The sequence below is a fragment of the Crotalus tigris genome, unplaced genomic scaffold, assembly GCF_016545835.1.
Source record: "Crotalus tigris isolate CLP2741 ecotype Arizona unplaced genomic scaffold, ASM1654583v1 scf7180000017611.44802233496:7321179, whole genome shotgun sequence".
NCBI classification, from domain to species: domain Eukaryota; kingdom Metazoa; phylum Chordata; class Lepidosauria; order Squamata; family Viperidae; genus Crotalus; species Crotalus tigris.
In genome coordinates this window covers 2,987,981-3,009,441 of record NW_024096511.1, presented here as the reverse complement: position 1 = coordinate 3,009,441, position 21,461 = coordinate 2,987,981, and the positions used below count along the sequence as shown (strand labels likewise).

Genomic DNA, 21,461 nt, shown 5'->3' with positions numbered 1-21,461 from the left:
GGTGGGAATCTGATCCTGAAAACCCAGTAGTGGTTCTGCCTAATGGTATGCAAAAATGGAATCTTGAATAAAATGTTGCTGGGTAGGCAATCAGCAAGTAATATATTGGGAGAAGATGACAAGCTTAGAGCAAGTATGAAAGGTCAGCAAGCTGTACATGTAAAATGTCATCTAGCCACAAGGGGGAGCCAAATATCACAGTTTCATAAAGTCCTTTTCATAGTTAGCCAATACTGTCCAATGATCAAGTGTGTGGGTGTGTGTGCCATGCACACAAACTTTTACTGTTTATTCAGTCTGTTCTAGATTTTGGTTTGTTAGATTTACAGTATATCCACCCTGCCTTTCCTCCAAGAGCTTAAGTTACCTTACGACAAGCCTGTGAGATACGTTGAAAAAGAAAATGGCCCAATGATATCCACTGAGGTTTCTGCATAGAGGAAGCAAAATGACAAGAGATGTCCCCTTTTTCCCATTGTTGTCCTAGGCCAGAGGTAAGCAACTTTGGCTCTTTTATGACTCATGGACTTCAACTCCCAGAATTCCTGAGCTAGCATGACTCAGCTTAAAAATCTCTCCCTTTTCCCTCAGTGTGGCTGGCTGAGGAATTCTGGGAGTTGAAGTCCACAAGTCATAAAAGAGCCAAGGTTGCCTACCCCTGTGACCTAGGCTAACATTTTAGCACTATTTTATACTGGTTATGAATTTCTTGTTAGGCTGTGTTGTTATCAATAGGATTAACATTCTGAAACTGCTTCTCACATTTTCCACCTGCATCAGAGACAGCACTCCTTTTCCATGCCTAGCCTGATTTTAGCAAAGACTTATCTGAGACTATTCTGAGTTTCTTTTCAGAATAACAGAGCTGGAAGGGACCTTGGAGGTCTTCTAGTCCAACCCCCTGCACAAGCAGGAAACCCTATCCATTCCAGAGAAGTGGTTGTCCAGTCTCTTCTTAAATACCTCCAGTAATGGAGCACCCACAACCTTCATTTTCATCTGCAGTTAAAAGAACGTGTGATTTATTCTGGTTTTTTAAACCTTGTAGATTTCAGATTTTTAGTTCTTTTAATTGCTTTTAATATATAAACATAAAGAAGGAGAACAATAGGCATATACACAAAAGTAAATAAAATTTTAAAACATAAAGGGAGAGGTAGAGGCAGGAGGAGAGGGAGAGGGAGGAAGGGAGGGGGAGAGAAAGATGAAATAAATTAAATACAACAAAAATCTAAACCATCAAGTTAACTTGAACACAGAATAATATTGATTAAACCCTCCACAACATCAGTTGAAGGATGATTTATTTATAATAAGTGAGTGTTCTCCATTCAGGGTTTTAACTCATGTGTAACACATTTTTTTCCACAGTCAATACTGTGGAGAACAACAAAAGCTAACAATGCCTTCCTGGCAACAGATAGACAACCTATCCTCCCAGTATGCAAGGTTCCCGCTCTCCCAGACTGTCTCATATATCTGGTCACACACAAAAATCATCTATTGTAGCAATGTAGTTGTATAGATCAGAGTTTTCACACATTGCATTAAACCAGAATGTTCACTTCTGACTTAGCCTGTTGTCTGAAGTCCAGCCAATATTGTTTCTAAAGAACAGTTTGTGACAGTCGTTTGTATGCACCAAACCAACTGTGGTTTAATGCACAAATCATCATTAAATAAACTATAATGTAGCATAGTGCGTGAATCCGGTTATTATCTTTGCCTTGTATATTTCAGGATCAAGTCTGCAAATGCATAGGGCAGCACCTTCCTTTGTCAAGTCCCATTCTTAGATGATGTCCATACTCCCATTTAATATGTAATAAAACTTGTGCTGAACCTCAGAAGATATTTACCATCTTGGAATAATGAGATCTTTTGGGTACTACACAGTAGAGATTTTAGATTTTGGAAGTCATGGACATCCACCACCAGAAAAGCCAGATTATTCTCACAAGAGTACAGTACCTAGTACAGACATGGCTGAAATTTCCCCTTGGAAATTTCTGGGCTCTTATTTCTAATAAAGTTTGTTGCCATTCAAAAGCAGGTACTAATTAAATCAGTACCTAACAAGGTTGCTGCCTTAATGCAGATTTTGGATGTAATTTTTTGTTTCGTAGCTTGAAAAAGCTGGTTCTTCTCTTAGAACAGGTAATTGACAATCTTACATTGCAAGGTAAGAGCTATCTTATTTATAATGCTCAGCATGGTTGATTGTTCAAGAACAATTTGTCAACAATGCATCCGGATAAACACTGCTAAGCTAAATGAAGAATGGGATACTAGTTGTTCTTTCAAAATGCACCCAATTTATTGTGATTTTATTCAGAATCCAAGGTGTTGGACTCTATTGCACTATAAAACATTTACAGACAGTCCTTGTTTAACTACCACAAATGAGACCGGCAACTTCGTCATTAAGTGAAGTGGTTTCTAAGTGACACTGCAATTACTTCTGATGTTATTTCAGTTTTATTTCGCTTTACAAAGCTGTGAAGGTCATAATCATTATCAAATTTATTTCTCACCCATCTTGCTGATGACTCTGGTGAATATGAAGATTGTTTGTAAATTTATTTTTTTCACCACTGTCCCTAACTGAGGTAGTCACTAAATGAGGACTTAACTATATTTCACCTTTTAAAAAGCCTTTTTCATGGGAGAAGAATATCATAACCAAGTGAAAAATATAAGAAGGTCTCTAATTGATCAGATTAAAGCTGACCAGCATGGTTTTCCCAACAAGCAGCCAACAAGATCTCAAGAAACCGATAAACAAGTCCAAAGTCAGGAGATCTTCCCTGTGTATTCCCCCTTTCCTTATATTGATTATTCAGAGATAGACTGCCTCTGTTCATGAAGGTTCAGTGACATATAACAGTACCTAACATTCAAAAGCAAATTTGAAGTGAGACAGGGAAGGAATCCTCTTTATCATTCTTGCCATGATGAAATTAATAGTCTAATGTGTCATTATAAAAATTCCCAGCTTGTGGTGGGGGAAAGTGTGTCATTGCAGAAAGTCGGTCTTCCTTCATATTGGCACACATATTGTAAGTCAAATACAGCGGTGCTCGAATTGTGTTGTCATAAATTACATTTCATCATTTTGGTGTTATTGGGGTTAGGAACAAATGTTTGTCTGTCTGTCTGTCTAATTTCCTTGTCAGTTGTGTCCAAATTTAGGGCATGATGCTCATCTCCGTTCCTTGGTTGAGGGAGCCAGCGTTATCCCAAAACAATTTCCGTGATCATTGGCCAGTATGGCGATATGCTAAAGGTGCACGGAACCCTGTAATCTTCCCACTGAGTGGTACCTATTAATGTACTTGCATTTGCATGCTTTCAAATTGCTGGGTGCTAAGGTAGCTTGGGTCTTGAACCTGGGCTGTCAGCTCTCCAGTTGGCAAACTCAGCATCTTTTACCACTAAGCTGGGTGCCCAGTGGTGGGATTCAGCCGGTTCACATCACTTCGGCAGAACCGGTAGCTAATTTTTTGTTGCCCAGGCCCAGAATGGACTCCCGGAAGCGGCATCCACACAGAGAACCAGTTGTTCACATATTTGAATCCCACCACTGATGTGCCCCTGGGAGAAAAGCAAGCTACAACAATTTTGCTTTACCAAAATGGTGGATTGAAATGAGCATAATAATGTTGACCGAAGTATTGCTGACTAAATTTGTAATGGGAAGGAAAGAAAAAAAAAAGACGGTTTCATCTTTTTCTTTTTTTTAGTCCAACAACTAACTGCCTAAAATTGCCTAATCTAGAGCTTACGAGTGGTGAGTGAACTTCACTTCTGGTTCATTTCTTCCATTACCATGAAATCCCATTTACTTTCTGTGCCACCACAAATAAAGTAGTGGCGTTTTTGTGAAAAGTATACCATAGTTATAAGTAATTATTTTCAGCTAGAGATTTGCATATGAGAGGAGGAGAGGTACAGCAAGAGGACAAGGTGGGAACAGCAACTATTTCTGACTTTTCCACAGAAACTGAATGGCCTGGCAACATCCTCTTTTCCCATGTCTGAAGTAAGCTTAATTTAATATAAGACCCAGTCTTATTTTGGGGAAAACACGGGTACAACTGCAGAAGCCAATGTCCATGGCTTTGATAGGAAGCAAAAAGGAGACAGACACATCTTGCAGTTGATCAAGAGAGTTCAGCTTTTATTGCTTACACATAATTGAAGCTCAAAGATGCTGAACAGATTATTGATATTTACATATTTCTTCACATCAAATAATTATTTCCAAAGAGATTCGTTTGTGTTACTTATTTGCAAGCAGTCCATGATCAAACATGGGGAAAATATTTTCCTAATAAATAAGTAGGGATGATTAGGTTTTGAACACGCAACCACAGGTAACATCTTTCACCAAGAACATTTCTCTTTCTTTATATTTCTGTTTGTTGTTTTGTTATCATTCCTTTTTTTTTACTATTCCTTATTATAGTTGAAATATTTTAAAAGCAAATGAGCTTTGATTTACTGATGTCACCAAGTAAAATTGCTTTGTACAATTAATCTCCAGTTCTTATTTTTCCTGATTAACTAGACGGGCTTTCAATCCTATTTTGACTCTGCTTGCTTGAAATGAATGGCTAGGTCTGGACAATGCTGATCTCATTTCATTACTGAAACAAAATCATTCTTGTAATAAATGTAGAAAGAAAAATAAATGAATAACGGCACATTAGGTTGCCTTGAAAATAATGGAATGAAGTTCATCAAAGGACAGTGGACTTTAGCACTACTCTCAGGAAAAGTAAAGCATGGTGAGATGGACAGCAAACAAATTTAACAAACAAACAAAGAAATAAGGCACCTACCCAAGAAAGTGATTGGGGGATGAGTGTCATGAAAGAGCAAAAAATGACCAGCTATTTAATTCATTATTGTTATTTGGTTGTCAGGAAGGGGAAGACTCTCTGATAACAAAATAGCTTCATTGACCTTCAGTTTTATGTACTTTGATTGCAAAGTGGGTGGGAATGCTATTTTTTTTTTTACTTTTCCACAATCATATTTGCCTTCCAAACCATAAATTATTCCTCTTGATATAAATCAACTGAAGATGTTCTTGTAGAGAAGGCCTGGCATGTTAAAATGAGCTTCACAGCTTTCCTGAACCAACGGTAGGAAAACACATAAATCAAGGGGTTACAGGCAGAATTAAAGTAAGCAAACCAAATGAGAACATCAAACACAATAGGAGGGGTAATGAAATCCAGCAGGCTGTCTACCATAGTGTCTAGGGTAAAGGGCAACCAGCAAAAGAGGTAGATTCCTACTGCGATACCTAAGGTTTTTGCTGCCTTCCTTTCTCTTTTTGCAGCTCCTGTCTGATGTTTGCTCCCTCTGGGCTTTTTGTTCACGTTGCTGATCTGTTTAGCTTGTCTAGTTGCCACTATAAATATTTTTGTGTATAACCCTATCATGATGAGGCAGGGAAAGAAGAAGACCGGGAAGTTGATCCAGCCCCAGAGTTTGTTGTACAGCAGCTGACAACTCCCAAGGCAGGGCAAGTCTTGCAAAAACTGGCCTAGCCCTTCCTCAATTTCTTGGTTGTAAAGGAAAATGGACGTGTAAACCACAGGAACCCCCCACCCCAGGGCTATGTAGATGCAAGCAACCCGTATGGTGAACTTGGTCGGATAGAGCAAAGGATCACAGATGGCAGAGTGACGGTCGACAGAGATAAAACAGAGATGAAATATGGAAGTCAAGCAAAAGACTGTGTCCAGAAAAGTGTGGAGCCGGCAAAAGTCATCCCCAAAATACCAGCAGCTCTCCACAGAGCGGATTGTGCTGAAGGGAAGGACTGTTAAGCCCAGGAGGAGATCTGCCAGGGCAAGAGAGAGTAGCAAGAAGTTAGTGGGAGTGTGAAGTATTTTGAAGTGGAAGATGGAAAGCACCACCAAGAGATTCCCCATAATGGTAACTAACACACCAATAGCACAGACCACATAAATGGCTAACTGGACTCCAAAAGGATGGAGGGTTCTTGAGCAGGAGCCATTTATCTTCAAGCACAGTGGGACTGGCATAGTTTCTTCTGTAATGGAGATCATTTGGTTTCAGACTGCCTTAAATTTCTTTCTAATATAGCAAACGTTCTGTAAAAAAAAGAGATTGTACACAAGTTTACCTCTTCAGCTTTTGAAACAAGATCTTAATGAAAGCAAGGAAGGATTTTTCCAATTTATTTGTAACAGGGCTTTGGAACAACTGGATATTGGAGGGTTCTGCCCAATAAGAAAAAGAGAAGGGAGAATTAAGATGCACTGTGGGGACTCCTATAGAAGGGAATACTGGAGGAGGAGGCTAAGGGGAAATTGAGAGGATTATCAGAGCTCTTTGTTAAAAAATTAATTTGATTTTTTAAAAAAATTTACAACCATAGCAGTTGTGTGACAATGTGCACAAGAATGACAAAGAAGGATTTGTTCAGAGTAGTTTGGTGAAATCCTTGGAGATGAAGGAATAAAGACAGATACTACAAGAGTTACAACCTGATTCTACATGAGGATACTTTTGTCTCTCTCAGCTAAACTGGCCCCAGATTAACAGCAGAAAGAGAAAGGAAACAGGATGTCTTTGTTTGCCCAGACCATCAAGTACAGTATGTTCTTGTTACTCTTCCCTGTAACATCTGTGACTGAAGAGCCCCTTGCTAGTGTTGAAAGAAAAATCTTCATCAGAGTCCAGTCCAAGCCGGGAATAAACAACACGGAGACTGCTTTAGAAAGAAGATTGTAGTTTATTGAAGAGGAGAGCCAGACAGAAAGATGGCTTTGGTGGCTTCTGCCTAGGGGCTGGGCTGATTTCTGGAGGTTGGTTTCTCTCCTTTTTAAAGATCTTCTCCATTATTCCTTTGGGGAAATATAGTCTGCCTTTTTAATATTTTCCAAATATTTCTTTCTCTGGATTCTTCCGACACTAGCAAACTACCCACCCTGTATGGTTTATATTTCTGGATACTCTAATGTATATCCCTAATGATTTCTACCATCCCCAGGTTTCCTACCTACAACTTTTTCTTTTCATCTTCTCTTCCACCAACTATATATTTGCATGATTCTCTCTTCGTTGTTCTCCTCCCAACCTTACCAAATTGCTTGTCAGGGTGGGTGAATGGGTGGGTGCATCTCCTTTTTCTTTTTCCTGTAGCTTAAACAAAATTTCTGGGATGCTGCATACATGCATCCATGCCCAATATCTTCATTTCTCTAGTGGACTAATAAGGAAGGGAAAAAAACACACAAGAAAATGGAGAAAGACAGAAGAGAGGAGCTCTTTTTTTTCAAAAGAAATAAGTCATTGAAATTAGAGGCTGTCCAAGCCAGAGGGAATGCTGTGTCCATATGCATAGTAGCATGTGATTGAGCATTTGCTAAATTATACACACACACACAAACACACACATACTGCTTAATCTTGTATGTCTTTTGCATTGCTGGAAAGTGGGCTTTTTTCCAAACGACAGATAATAATTGATTATAATATGAATGAGAAAGCAAAGAGGATTTTTTTTTGTTATTTTTAAACTAACAGTGCAAATAGATTTGTGTGTGTGGGAGAGATCCTGGTCCTCTCCCATATGAAAGCATTGTATCTCTCTTTCTCTCTCTCTCTCTCTCTCTCTCTCTCTCTCTCTCTCTCTCTCTCTCTCTCTCTTCTTTCAAGCAGACTTTCCTTCATTTTCAGTTACGTGAAAAATATAAATAGAAACCCAACTTGCAGGTAACAATTACAATGCAATTATTCTTTAGCTGATGTACTGACGTACTGTTTAATAATTAAACTTCTAGTTTACAAAACAAATAAGCAGGGATAAAGAATTCTGCAATATAAATAGTGTCTATACTGATTTGGAAATGCAGAAAGGCGGAAGTGAACCTGAATAATGTGAATGTGCAATTGATAGGTATATTAGGAGACATCTGTTTTCATATCAATCATCTTTTCAGCTCAAGGCAGTATAGATTAAACAATATACATTTGCATTGAAAAGAACTGAGTGTGTTATTAAAATAAACCTAAAGGCTTTTTACAGCTGCAAAAAAGAAGGAAGAATGCATGCTTTCTTGGCTTGGGACTGAAATATATAAATAACATAGAAAAAAAGCTTACCTGCTAGAGTCCACTGCGTTAATTTTCAAAGTCTGTCTTCATTGTGTATCTGAGGAACCGGAAATCAAGTAAGGCCTTATATAATCCAGTTGGAATAATAGGCCTCTCTAGTGAATATTATATTGGAAGGTGTGGTCTTCAACATGTTCATTTAGCAACAATGTGTGTGCAAGTGCCTGGAGGTTTATGGACCAGCGTATTCTTTGCTGCTTAACAAATGATAGCATAATCCTCCAATATACTGTAGTACTGTAATGACTTGTTCCGATAAAGATTACACAGCTGCTACATAAGGGACAAACTGCTTATAAAATCTACCATAAAAGTGACACCTATCTCTGAGTCGTGCTGAACTGCAGCTCCTATCATTGCTAGGCAATACCTCCTAATTATGATTGCTATTTGTTAAGCCGAGTAGTAGCTGCCCAAAGTAGCTGCATCAGTGAGATGGACGACATAAAAATCCAATAAATAAATAAATTAGAGGCAGTAGGCTAATATTACCAGTTGTTGGAATAAGACTGAAGAAACCTAAATGGACAAATATTTATTTATTGTGTTATGTTTACGTCCTCTCTTTCAAATAGGAACTCAAGGAGGTACAGTATACACTATCGTCCTTCCTGTTTTTTGCCTAAAACAACCATCTGAGGTACATTGTACTGGGAGAAAATGGCTAGCCCCAAGTCACCAACTGAACTTCCATGGCTGAGGTGGACTAAAACCTGGGTTTTTCTTCTCCTAATCCAACACATGAACCCTTATTCATTGTCCAAATACATCTGCCTTCTGCTGGTGGAATTCCCATTGGTTGGCAGTCATCATAATTTTACATTCTTTATGGAAGTAAAATAGCAATAGCAATAGCACTTAGACTTGTATACCGCTTCACAATGCTTTGCAGTCCTCTCTAAGCGATTTACAGAGTCAGCATATTGCCCCCAACAATCTGGGTCCTCATTTTACCAACCTTGGAAGGATGGAAGGCTGAGTCAACCTTGAGCTGGTGAGAATCCTTACTTTTCCATCAATATTGACACCTTACTTATGTTAAGAAGTGACATTTGCATCTTTGGGGGCACTTTTTAAAATTCTCTAAGCAAATAAAAGAAAAAGAATCAGTTTTAGAAGGCTAGCATAACTGAAGTATCCAGTGCTTTTTATATATATATATAAAAAAAGGTGCCAGAACTCACGGACATTATACAACCCGCCTTGCCTACCCTACAAGGTTTACCTTTGTTGTTGAAAAAAAAACCCTTCAATTTTTAGTGTATCTAAAAGACTAGGATTTTGTTCAAGGTAAGTTAATACTATTAATGTTACCATGCACTGTGTGGCTTTAAATTACAAGAAGGCATTTTATTAATCTTTTGGGACATTTACCACTGGCATACCCATTTAGTTTAATGAGTGGAAATGTCAGCTTTCTATGTGGAATGAAATTGGCCCAATAAAACAAAATTTAATTGCTTGTAAGAGATTGAATTATTTTTAAGAAGTTGTCAAACAAGGTGGAAAAATTTACATTTGCAGTTTAATATGACTTGAAACAAATTAAAGTTGAAACTTTGTCAGTGAACAGATTAAATAGACCTGATTAAACCTCATACTGTAGGTCTACCTTTACATCTGACCAATACATAATTAATATATATTATTATTATTATTAATACCTCCAAATCACAAGACATTGGCTTTATTCTTATTCTTCCCCTCTGCCCAGTATCTTCATTTCTCTAGTGGACTAATAAGGAAGGGAAAAAAACACACAAGAAAATGGAGAAAGACAGAAGAGAGGAGCTCTGTTTTTTCAAAAGAAATAAGTCATATTGAAATTAGAGGCTCTCCAAGCCAGAGGGAATGCTTTGTCCATATGGTATAAAAGGTATAAAAGACTAAAAAGAGATTTTCGTAGACATCCCAGCCTTTGAACTACCCAAGGAACGTTTTGCTGTTGGGCAAGCTTCCGTGCCAGCTGCCTTTCTTTCCTCTCACTTCACATCTTTTTAACCTCATATACACCCCACCTTCTGTAAGGGAAGTCTTGCTCACCCACTTGTGAAAGATGGCCTCCATGTTTGTGTGTCTCCCACCACCACCACCAGCTTCCACACCACATGGTCCAACCCAGCCAATCAAACCACGCTCTGGCTGTGGTGCTCCGGTGCTTCATGACTCCTCTTAGAGGAGGCAGACAGTGCTGGAGGGGACCCTGCTCACACCATACTGCCAGCAGGGCATTTTAAAAAGCAAATGAGGATAGGAAGAGCATCAATAGGAAAAGAACGCAACTCTGGAAAATCTGTCAAAAAAAGGAGCCGGAACTCTGTTCCGGTGCCTTCTATGACAAAAAAAAAAAAAAAAAAAAAAACTCCTGAAAGTATCTATGGTTGCATGTTATCATACGTGCATTGGAAATATCTACGGGATTTAAGTTTTTAAGGTACTTAAAGTTGTTTCTCAACAGATTCATGATTCAGTTTCCTTGTTTTTTACATCGTCATTGTCATTAAGCATCCAATAGGTTTGTGTGTATAGAAGAGATTTGGTTCTTCAAATCCCATAATTTGGTTGGGAATGGGACCAGTCATAGAAAAACATGCAGTTCTCCATCGTGTTCCTCCCATTCTAAAACTGTAAACAGTGTAAACTATGAATATTGACATAATATTTCTGTTTTACATTGTATGCAATAAACAGTGAAATGTTCCAAGACACATAACTCTCAGATCTACTGTACAAAGTCAAATAGTTCAAAATTTTACAGAATAGAAGGGAAAGTGTCTGAGTTCTGGATTTATTAAAACAGATTCCCTAACAATAGAAAAACAAGGAAAACATATAATTACACATAATGGAAGAAAGTGATTATCAGAGGAGCAGATACAAATAGACTGTATATGCTGTACATAACAAAGAAAATATAGAAATAAAAAACATTTCTTGTACACAACAAGATCTACGTATCCATTAACTGCCAGGGGATAAAGGGAGAACACATATCAGAGGTCAGTTGCTACCATTAGCCATAGTATAACGTTAATACATTTTTTTCAGTGTGTATATATTACATATATAAACTAAAAGTTCATTCACATGGTAAGTAGAATTTAGCTTAGGGAAGCTTATGTCACAATAAATCCATTAATCTTATAAATATCATAAGACTGCTATTTTTGAGGGTGGGAAACAGTTCCTCCTCTAATAGTGGTGATGTAGTGTCACTTAGACTAAGAAATACCAGCCTTTCAAGGCTGGATTAAGTGGATGAATCATCAACAATGTCAGTCCATATCAAGCATTTTCAGCAAAGAGATTCTTGCAGAAGAATCTTGTCTGAAAATGGACCCTGTCACAATCATTTTAAATGCTCTGTGAAAACACAGATAAAATAAACCATAAAGGATGGGATTACAAGCGGAATTGAAATATCCCACACACAGAAAGGCATTGTACAACTCTTCAGAGGTCATCATATCAATATTTGATGTACTGGGGTCTATTATGATGAGAAAAAGGAAGGAAGCCTACTTAAAGTAAATGTTCCCATGACAAGCTTTGTTTTCCTTTTTGATGGAAATTTTCCCTTTTGCATCAGATTCACACTAGAAATCTGAGCAATTTGCAGGGCATAGGCATTTTTTGCAACAAGAAATATATGGAGATACATTCCCACCATTACCATGCTGGGAAGAAAAAAGGCTATGAAGGAGGACAACAATTCCCACAGCTTATTAAAAGTGAAAGCACAGAATCCATTGCAGGAGAAGGAGACTATGGATGAATTCCACATTGTGCTCTGAGTAAACAAGACCCAGAGCAGACAAGATTGAGGTAAGCCAACTAATCCCTAAAAAAACAAAACAAAAAAAACCCACTTTGGATTTTGGTGAGCTAAGGGTGCATACAGTATAGTAGCAATTCACAGAAACAAAGCATAGATGGGGAACGGAAGTAGCACAGAACATGATATCACAGCAGACAGTGGAGTTTGCAGAAGTCTCCAAAGTATCAATAAGAAACCACAGCCTTGACCACACTGTATGGCACTACTGCAAAGCTGAGCAAAGTCTGTGGTGGCCATGGAGCAGGTAAGTATGTTGACTGAAGAATGCAGCTATTTGAAATGGATGATCGCTACCATACTTTGCCATCTTTGTTCATTTTTAAGTCGATTTAAATAATAATGTTTATCATTTTATCATTTTTATTTTGTTGCTTTTGTTGATTGTAAACTGCCTAGAGTCTCCCTAGGCAAAATGGATGGCATATAAGTTTAATAAGTAAAACCAAATAAATACTGCCACACATGGTGAGAAGTATGGCTAAAGCCACACATAATAAATAGGCTGAGTGGAGATCTTACATTTTTGTAAGCAAAGTATTAATAGACTCAAAGCTCTTATCTCCTGCAGGCTCCAGAGACTGCTGGAATTCATAATGTGTTGTTGAGAAACAAGTATGTCATTCAGAAGAGAAGTTTCTGTGGAAAGAGAACACAATCAACAATAATCAGAACTTGTGATAAATATAGGGACCAATGGTTCCTGGTATATGCAATACATACAGAGACCATACATCATTTTTATAAAGGACAGTCCTTTATTTCAGATAGTTGTCATTTATTTTTTTTTAATTGAATTGTTTCTTTTTTTGGTTTTGTTCTTGAATTTTCCTTTGTAAAGCAGTCTGAAGCATAAAGCATTATTTTATGTTTTGTAATGAACCTCTTTCAGATCTGCTCCCTTTACAGATTTATTCTTTATTTTTTCCCAAGAAAATTTGATCACTGTAGCAATACATAATGAGAGAGCTCCTTGTTTAAAATCACACTACTGATGCCTCTTGCCAAGGCTTGTATGGGTGAGCAAAGGGTAATAAAAAATCTACCTCTAGCTTACTAAATGATTTGCACTAAATGAATTGCAGATTCCATTGCAGCTCCTATTTAAGAGGGGAAAAAACCTTCTTAGGTTAAATCTCTGAACACCAATCAACAGAAGTGTTCTGGCAAGCAGTATTCTGCTGAGTAATTGACTCTGTGAAATGCAAAAAAATAAAAGAAAAAGCACAACTTATGGCAGAACAAAGTACTTAAAGTTCAGAGAAAGCAATGTAAAAAGAAGGTACTCTTCAAATAAGTGAGTTTCTTTCAAGAGGATGGGTTTTATTGTTAAATATTTGTTCGTAGCATTGCACTATTCCATGTAAAAGATTGTTGCAGACGAAACCAGCTTACTTCACAATGCAAATGAATCTGTTTACAATTAATTCTTGCTTGTTATGAAGAAACAAGTATAAACTCCATTTATACTTATGAAATAAAAATTAAAAATTGAGATATTGTTTTTAAAAGTTTGCAAGCATTTCGATTAACAAAGATTTCAAGGAATCTTTTAAAGAAAAGAATATTGTACTTTATTAATCATTTACAGAAGTATGCTCTTGGATACAGTTTGAATACAAAGTTAAGCTGGAAGGATTAAAATTTCAACTGTTTATGATTTTATTTCAGAATCTCCCTGAAAAATAGCATTGTGGTAGAAATTCCTGCTTCCAGTTTAAATAACATGGATTCTGCATATACTTGCCGAGATGCATGTGAAGCTGAAGTGATCTTGATACTTATATATGGAAGATATAAGATATAGAAGGTGATTTGGAGGAGATTCTCATATCTGTTATCATAAATTATCTTGCATCCTTTTACTCTGTTGCTGAGATGGAGGAAGTTGTAATCTCAAGGCTGACCCTTAGTGAAATGTGTCATGGTTCCGAAAGAAGAAGCTTTTCAAAGAACTTTGAGGCTTTGTTTACCTTAAAGAATCCTTTTATTGCTACATAGCTTCGGCACATACATAATCAAGCCAAAAACTGAATCCTCACTCCCCCAATCACCCGTAACAAAGCATAACTCACTCCTTCATTTAACGGTCATCAATCACGTTCTCCAATTAGTTTGAAGTGTGAACTTCCCCTCCTGTAACTCCTCTGGTTACAACTGACCTTGGAAATAGTGTACTGAAATATTATTGTGGCTAACTATCCTCCGAGTACATACTTTCTCACCTGCTATTCTAACATTGTCTAACTTTAACTCTAGAAGTGATATACAGGTTAAATAAAACATGTTTGCTTCTTCATATATGTCAAGCAAGAACATCCGATGTTAGCAGTCTTGACAAATGTACGCCATCTTTCTGGGAAAAATTTCCTCTTCTTTTATACTAGACATGGCCTCTGAGTGTTTTGATCTCATCATTTCACACACAAAAAATGCCTTTTTCAGTTTTCTCTTGATAATATGGACCCGGCCCATTAATAAAGCCACTGACACTACCAGCCTGCAGGAGGAGATACAATATTTTTTGAAACAGCCTTAAATTTTAAATCATTTATAAAATGTAGGAGTGCAGGATAGTGTGGGTGAAATCGCATGTGTAGTGTCTTCCTCATTTACATAGTTTTACTTTCAAGAGTGTATAAAGACTGTAGAGCATTCAGTGTCTCCTGAAGTATCAAGTGGACCATTGCCAAAGCTTTCTGCAAATATACTCCTGACCGTCATCACTAGAAGCCTTCCCTATTGTTGATGACTTCTGGCTTCTGGCTTCTGCCATATTTCTTCCATCCACATGACATTTAAGAAGCTGGGTGTCAGGTTTATAGACCATTTTCGATCCTTGCACAAAGGATAACATTTTAGGTTTTAAAAAAACCAACACACCGACTGCCTTAGTTTGATAAATAAGACATTTATTTATTTATTTTCAGGAAAGAGATTAGCAGTACAGAAATGCTGTTGGAATAACTTTCCTGAGAGGATGTATCTAAGTGCTTTTTTAAACCATGGGTAAAAAAAGCCATATATTAATGGATTACAGCTGGAGTTGAAGTAACCAAGCCAATTGAGGCCATCAAACAGCACAGCAGGAGTTGTAAAACCTAAAAAAGGGTCAATTAAAATTGTGATAAAACATGGAAACCAACACAAGAGAAAAACACCTATCACAATACTTAAGGTCTTAGCAGCTTTCCTGTCTGTGCTTTTAGAAAGCTGGTTAGAATTGTTGGTGCCTGAACTTTTCATGACCCTCAGATGTTTTTTAGACACCTCAAAGATTTTTACATAAATTCCTGTTATCACTGAGGCAGGAATGAAGAAACCAAATGAAAACAGAACAGTTCCCCACAGTTTATTGAACACTATTGGACAAGAACTAGAACACGCAACCAAAATCTCATAAATATCAATGCCAGAAGCATATGCTTCAGAGAAAACCAACCCAAAAGCAAAAGAACATGGCACTAACCAGCACACAATAATTAATTGCCTGATTCTAGGGACTGTAATTTTGCGTGAATAATGAAGGGGATAGCAGATGGCGTAGAATCGATCTACTGCAATTGAGCAAAGGTGAAAAATAGACACCAAGCAGAGCATTATGTCAAAACTGTAGTGGATCTTGCAGAAAGTCATTCCAAAATACCAACAATTTTCCACTGATCTAATCATGCTGTAGGGCATAATGAAGAAGCCAAGGAGGAAATCAGTGATCGCCATGGAAAGGATGAGGAAGTTGGTTGGGGAATGCAGCTGTCTGAAATAGGTGATTGAGATGATGATAGCCATATTTCCAAAGACTGTGATCATGATAATTCCACTTAAAGATAGATATACGACTCCTCGCATACCCGCAGACCATGGATTTTCGGGACAGGATCCATTTCCAAATTCAGAACAATCAATGACATGCTTGGAGGCATTAAGAAAAACCATAATATTTTATCTGAAATTGAGACAGGTATTAGATGAAAAAATGTATACTACTTTCTATAGTTCCCAATTAACTGAAAGATTTTACATTAGAATTCCCAGAATGTATCTTGTAATCATAGGAGATATTCATTCCTTCAAGATTCAAAATCTTTTACAGTTTATTTATTTAAAACATTTTTATAACCACCTATCTAATACCAAATATTGAGCCATTGAAAATCAAGAATTAGAACATTTTTTAAAATATCATATTATTAGAATTATTTAAACAGAGGTTCAGTATAATTTCTTCAATCCGTGGTAGATTATTATTTGATCGTCTCTTTATCTTGATAGAAATAAAATAGCCAGTTCAGGTATTACATTATTGCCTTTTATAATTTAGCAGTGATTTTGGTTTATTATTTTATTCATTGTCTCCCTGCCAGAGCCTAAGTCAATATGCAATTAAACTGCTGTGAAACAAGGAAAAATAGGTTAAAACAAGGAAAAATAGGAGCAATCATTCAGTGAGTGACAAAAACAATAAAGCATGATATAAGACAATGATGTTTGTTGCCCCTCTGAAAGAAAGAAAGGAAGGAAGGAAGGAAGGAAGGAAGGAAGGAAGGAAGGAAGGAAGGAACTGTCTTATCTTCCTTCGGAGTGCTGTAAATTAAGATATTGCTCCTGAAAATACATCTCAGTTGTTTACTAGTCTATCTTTTGGGAGTGATGGAACAAATACCATCATTTTTCAGGATAACAATAAGCTGGATGATGATCGTTATGGAAGGAGACAGTCCTTCAAATCTTCTGGTTCCATGTTATTGAGGGTTGATGCTCAGAAATAAATTGGGCGGTTATGAAGTTGATCTGGTAAAAAGTAGCCCAGATTGTATATGAATAGAATGAAGAAATTGTTAAGGCAACTGTAGATAGATCATTTTTCCACAAGAAATATATATATTTTGCTGCTCGAAGCACGAAGCTGAAACACCAGCCTGAAGATGACGAATGGGACTTCGTCGAAACGTCGCCAAGACACTTCCAATTTTACGCGGGAGAAAACCCGAACAACCAAAGACCTACATATATATATATATATATATATATATATATATATATATATATATATATATATATATATATATAAACAAAAATACTACAGGTCCTGCTCCACCCACCAGGGAAAACATAGGATAATGTTCACTCCAATTGATTTCATTTAACTTCTCAAAGGGAGGGTTAATTTGTTTATTATTATTTTATTTTAACTCCCCCAGAATCCCATTCTGTCTCAATTAACTCTATTTTTGTTCATTTTATCCAACATCTTATAGTTTCCAGACAATAATGCCAAACTGTTGCCTTGCTGACAACAATTTTTAAAGAAAAAGTACACTAACAAAACTTTCGAATCTAAAATCCACTGTTTCTGTCTGCTTAATTATATGCAAGCCAACAAGGTTTATAGCAACTTAGTTATAATATTCCAGGTAAGGTAGGCAAAATACAAGACAGTTCCTCTGTGCCAAACCTCTAGGAATCTCCCTGTTACAGCTTAAATAGCCACAAAAATCAACTGATGTCGTTTTACTTACCATTATCCTGTTAAATTTCACTTTTTCCTGCCTTTTTATTTATTTTCAAAAGGTCTGGAGAGCAATGCAAATATGCTTCCTTGGGTAGTAAATGTGGGTGAGGCAATTGTTGAAATAATCCACAGAATACTAGTTTTGTCTTATATCTTATATGCCTGCCTCAAAGAATTATGATATTATTGGAGGAGATAAAACTAGTATTCTCTATGTGTGAAACAGTTCATTTATTAAGTCAGGTCCTGGAGTACTGATCAAGAATATCAGAGCAGTGGAATAAGCTACAATGTAGAACTCAATATAGTCTAATCAAATACTATGATAGATCTAAGTGATAGTTTTTAAGAATATTGAATTGTATGCTTTCGAACATATAGAAAACTCTATTCCAAGCTGGTGTTTTCCAGCTGTTCTCATTTAATTCCCAATAGCTCCTACATATTATGCCTAACCACATCGGAGTATGTGGAAGAATGTCTATCTCTCCAGGTATTATCCCAAGGAATGACCCCTTCCTCAGAAGGCCAGAAATTGCTGCCTCGAATGCATTCCCCTCCACCCTTTGTGCTATTGAGTGCCTCCTTCCTTGTCACAGGAAGTCCAGAAAGGTAGCAGATCCCCCCAGCACCTTTCCACAGGCAGACCAGCAGCCCACAGTCCCTATGCATTGAAGCTCCCCTGAATCCAAATGCAGCTGGGTGGACTCTGACCCCCGTGTGAGAAAGTGGTCTGCAGCTTCCTTCCCTAACATAGGGCTAGGCAACCTTGGCTCTTTTATGACTCGTGGACTTCAACTCCCAGAATTCCTGAGCCAGCCATGATTATGTACAAGCAATATGGCTCATTTTCTTTTCCTTATTGTAAAATAATTTGAATATTTTCCACGGGTAGTTTGAGCTTAGCATGAAGCTATGGAAACTAAGATAGCTGCTGATTTTCAGCCCGCCTCCCCTTTTACTTCTCGTAGCTTTCTGCTATCCCCCTTCCATTCCAGAAGATCTCCAGGAATTATTGAAGTAGGAAAGGATTAATGAAAAAGATGGACCATATTTCACCCTCCCTTTTGTCTTTCCATAGCCCTCCATACTAGCTGTAATTAACCAAGTGACTACTAGCTCTTTCTCCTAGACCAGTGATGGCGAACCTTTTAGAGACCGAGTGCCCAAACTGCAACCCAAAACCCACTTATGCATCGTCGGGTGCCGGATGAGTGTGGCCTATTGGGTGGGTGTGGCCCATTGGGTGGGCATGGCTGCGGTGGTAACAGCAGACTGGGTGGGACTAAAAAGTTCAATCAATCAATTCCAACTTTGCAAGATCTTTTTTTTTCCTGCGAGAAGTTGAAATTTACTGATTGATTGAACCTTTTTTTTTTGTACACAGTAGTGGAGGCCTAAAACAAAAAGGTTTTATAAAATCAGCTGAAGGCCTAGGACTGGGGTGACGGCACACGTGCCCACAGAGAGGGCTCTCAGTGTCGCCTCTGGCACCCGTGCCATAGGTTCGCCACCACTGTCCTAGACGTTTTATTAGGATACTCATTATCTCAGTTTAACATCCTAAATGAAACAAAGGCCTTTATCTTAGCATTTCTGGCTGGAAAATACAAAAAGACACCTTATTCATTACAAATATATCCTTGTAACTTGTGACAGGTAGAAATTATTGAACCAGTGTTACCTGTTTTACACAAAACCTCAAAATGCCCTAGCTGCCATTCTCCTGACCAGCAAAACAGGATGCAACAATCAACATTATAAGCAATTTCTACTTTCCTACAACAATTCTGAAACAACACAAAAATCTTGCCAGGGTTTACGTGGTGGTGGAATGCAGAATCAAGCAAAGAATAATTAAGAGCAAACTGAAACTTCCTAAGTATGAATAGCTCAGAAATAGCTCAGGGTCAGCATTAACCACTGGCTATTCTTTAACTTATGTCATGCTTTGATGGGTATTGTACATGCCATGTCAATTATTATTTATATATTCTTCTCAGATTTCACAGGAGTCTGTAAGAGAAACTTACAATTCTTAAATCCATTCTGGATAATTTTATTGTTTTATCTCTCTGTATATATGTATGTGTCAGAGAGTATATTTCTATTTTCTACTGTTATTTCAAAGTTTATATTATGTAGACTGCTAATTTTAATCTCTTTTTTTCCTTGTTGCATTTGTGTAGCCTGAGCCAGTCCCTTAGCACATTTTGATGTAATATTGTCTTTTAGCCAAAACTGATACCTGTTATTATCAATTTAGTTTTGGGTATTTGAATACCAGCTCCCTTCCGCTGATCAATGACTGCAGTCAAATTATTTCCTTCTACCTTCCTTTCGATCCTTCCTCCTTTTTGTAGATATCACCCTCTGCCAAATAATGCTTCCGGATTCAGATGGATAGGAGTTGTAATGCTCTTATTTTGTAATGTTCCAGATCAAATGAACATTTGGAATCAAATAAAAAAAATCAGTCATAAGCCTCAGCAAGAATTTGATGACTGCACTGAATAGAACCTGCAGCCACAATGGTGTTGATTCGTTCCACAGTATCTACTCCTGCTACATATATTCTCATATATTAGTAAGCTTCATAGAAATATATCACTAGAATCTACCCCACTACTAGCAACATGCAGTGCACTGCAACTCCTTCCTTCTTTCATCTCCTACCTGAAGGCTGTTTGCATGGACTTACTGAAATTCTCAATGATCTGCTAGATATCCAGATGATTCTGTTCTTTTTCCAAAACAAATAAGGGTATAATCATGCTGTGCTATTATAACCCAGCAATTCAGCTCCCCAGAGAATAGAAGGCACAAGAAAAATTTGCTTCAAATGTTTGGGAGAAGAATTGATGTTGATAGCTACCAATGAGACTGAGCTTAACTCTCTTGGAGAAATTATTCCCCTTAAGGCCATAATAGTCTCAGCTATGAAAACAGCATCTACCAGGTTTTATGGCCAAACTCAGAAAGCCCTAATTACCTTTTTCCTGACCAGCCAAACAGGATACAACAATCAACTCTACAAGCAATTTCTACTTTCCTACAACAACTCTGAAGCAACACAAAAAGGTTGCTAGGGTTTATGTGGTGGAATGCAGAATCCACTTTTAGATCACAGTGCAATTGGAAAATGAGATTTCTTTCAGTTAAGCAGTTGTTAAAAATCTTCTCTGCAGGCAAAATTAGATTGTTCAAAGTTAAGTTTTAAAATTATGTGAGTAGGAGAAGCAGAAGAATCAGTTCAGTACGGTAACAGAGATTGAATTTAGAATCATAGAACTGGAAAAAAGCAATTTAGGCCACTGGGTCAATTTGGCAATCAATACAGGTTAAAGCAAGGAATTTACTAATTGTTGCAGATGAAAGCATCATCATTTTGTAGCTTTTTTTAAAAAATCAATCATTAAAAGGTGCTCTGATTAAAGAAAAGAACACAGTTATTTGGGCTTCTTTGGGACTTTCTGCCAGAGGTGGAAAAAAACCTTGGTTTTTGGATTTTGCCGATTAGATAGAAATGACTAGTTTATATTATTATATAAAACTAAAAAGTTGAGGTTTTGAAGAAAAAGTCTGTTGAAGAAAAAGTCTTCATCATGGTTCAGTCCAAGCTGGGAATAAACAACACAGTGACTGCTTTAGAAAGAAGGTTGCAGTTTATTGAAGAGGAGAGCCAGACAGAAAGATGGCTCTGGAAGAGAAGAGAGACACCACATGTAGGGAGTGGGTTTTTATACCCTCTGGAGCTCTTGAGGTTGTTTCCTGTTCCTGTTTGAGGATTTTTATTTCCTTGACAATAGAATGAATTGAGTTCTGATGGTCTCCTATCCACATATTAGTAAGGTCCTAACTTAATTAGATTTTCAAGTTTGGCCGAGGTCAGCTATGCTTCACCCCATCTAGCTGAGTGTTATCCTAGGGATATTTTTTTCAAAAAATACATTC

The 21,461-nt window shown here is 37.3% G+C and overlaps 2 protein-coding genes across 2 annotated transcripts; both read right to left on the bottom strand.

The window, feature by feature from the left end:
* Nucleotides 1-5,060: 5,060 nt before the first annotated feature.
* On the bottom strand, nt 5,061-6,108 carry LOC120298656 (trace amine-associated receptor 5-like). Its single transcript, XM_039322620.1, has one exon. The coding sequence runs from the start codon at nt 6,084-6,086 to the stop codon at nt 5,061-5,063; it is 1,026 nt and encodes a 341-aa protein (XP_039178554.1). The 5' UTR covers nt 6,087-6,108.
* Nucleotides 6,109-14,911: 8,803 nt separating this feature from the next.
* TAAR2 (trace amine associated receptor 2) lies at nt 14,912-20,200 on the bottom strand. Its single transcript, XM_039322678.1, is given in 2 exon segments — nt 14,912-15,941; nt 20,184-20,200. Coding segments are annotated over 2 exon segments (1,047 nt in total).
* Nucleotides 20,201-21,461: the final 1,261 nt, after the last annotated feature.

Bases quoted from the DNA above. Each gene is read 5' to 3' on its own strand.
- LOC120298656 (XM_039322620.1), bottom strand. From the start codon at position 6,086: ATGATCTCCATTACAGAAGAAACTATGCCAGTCCCACTGTGCTTGAAG.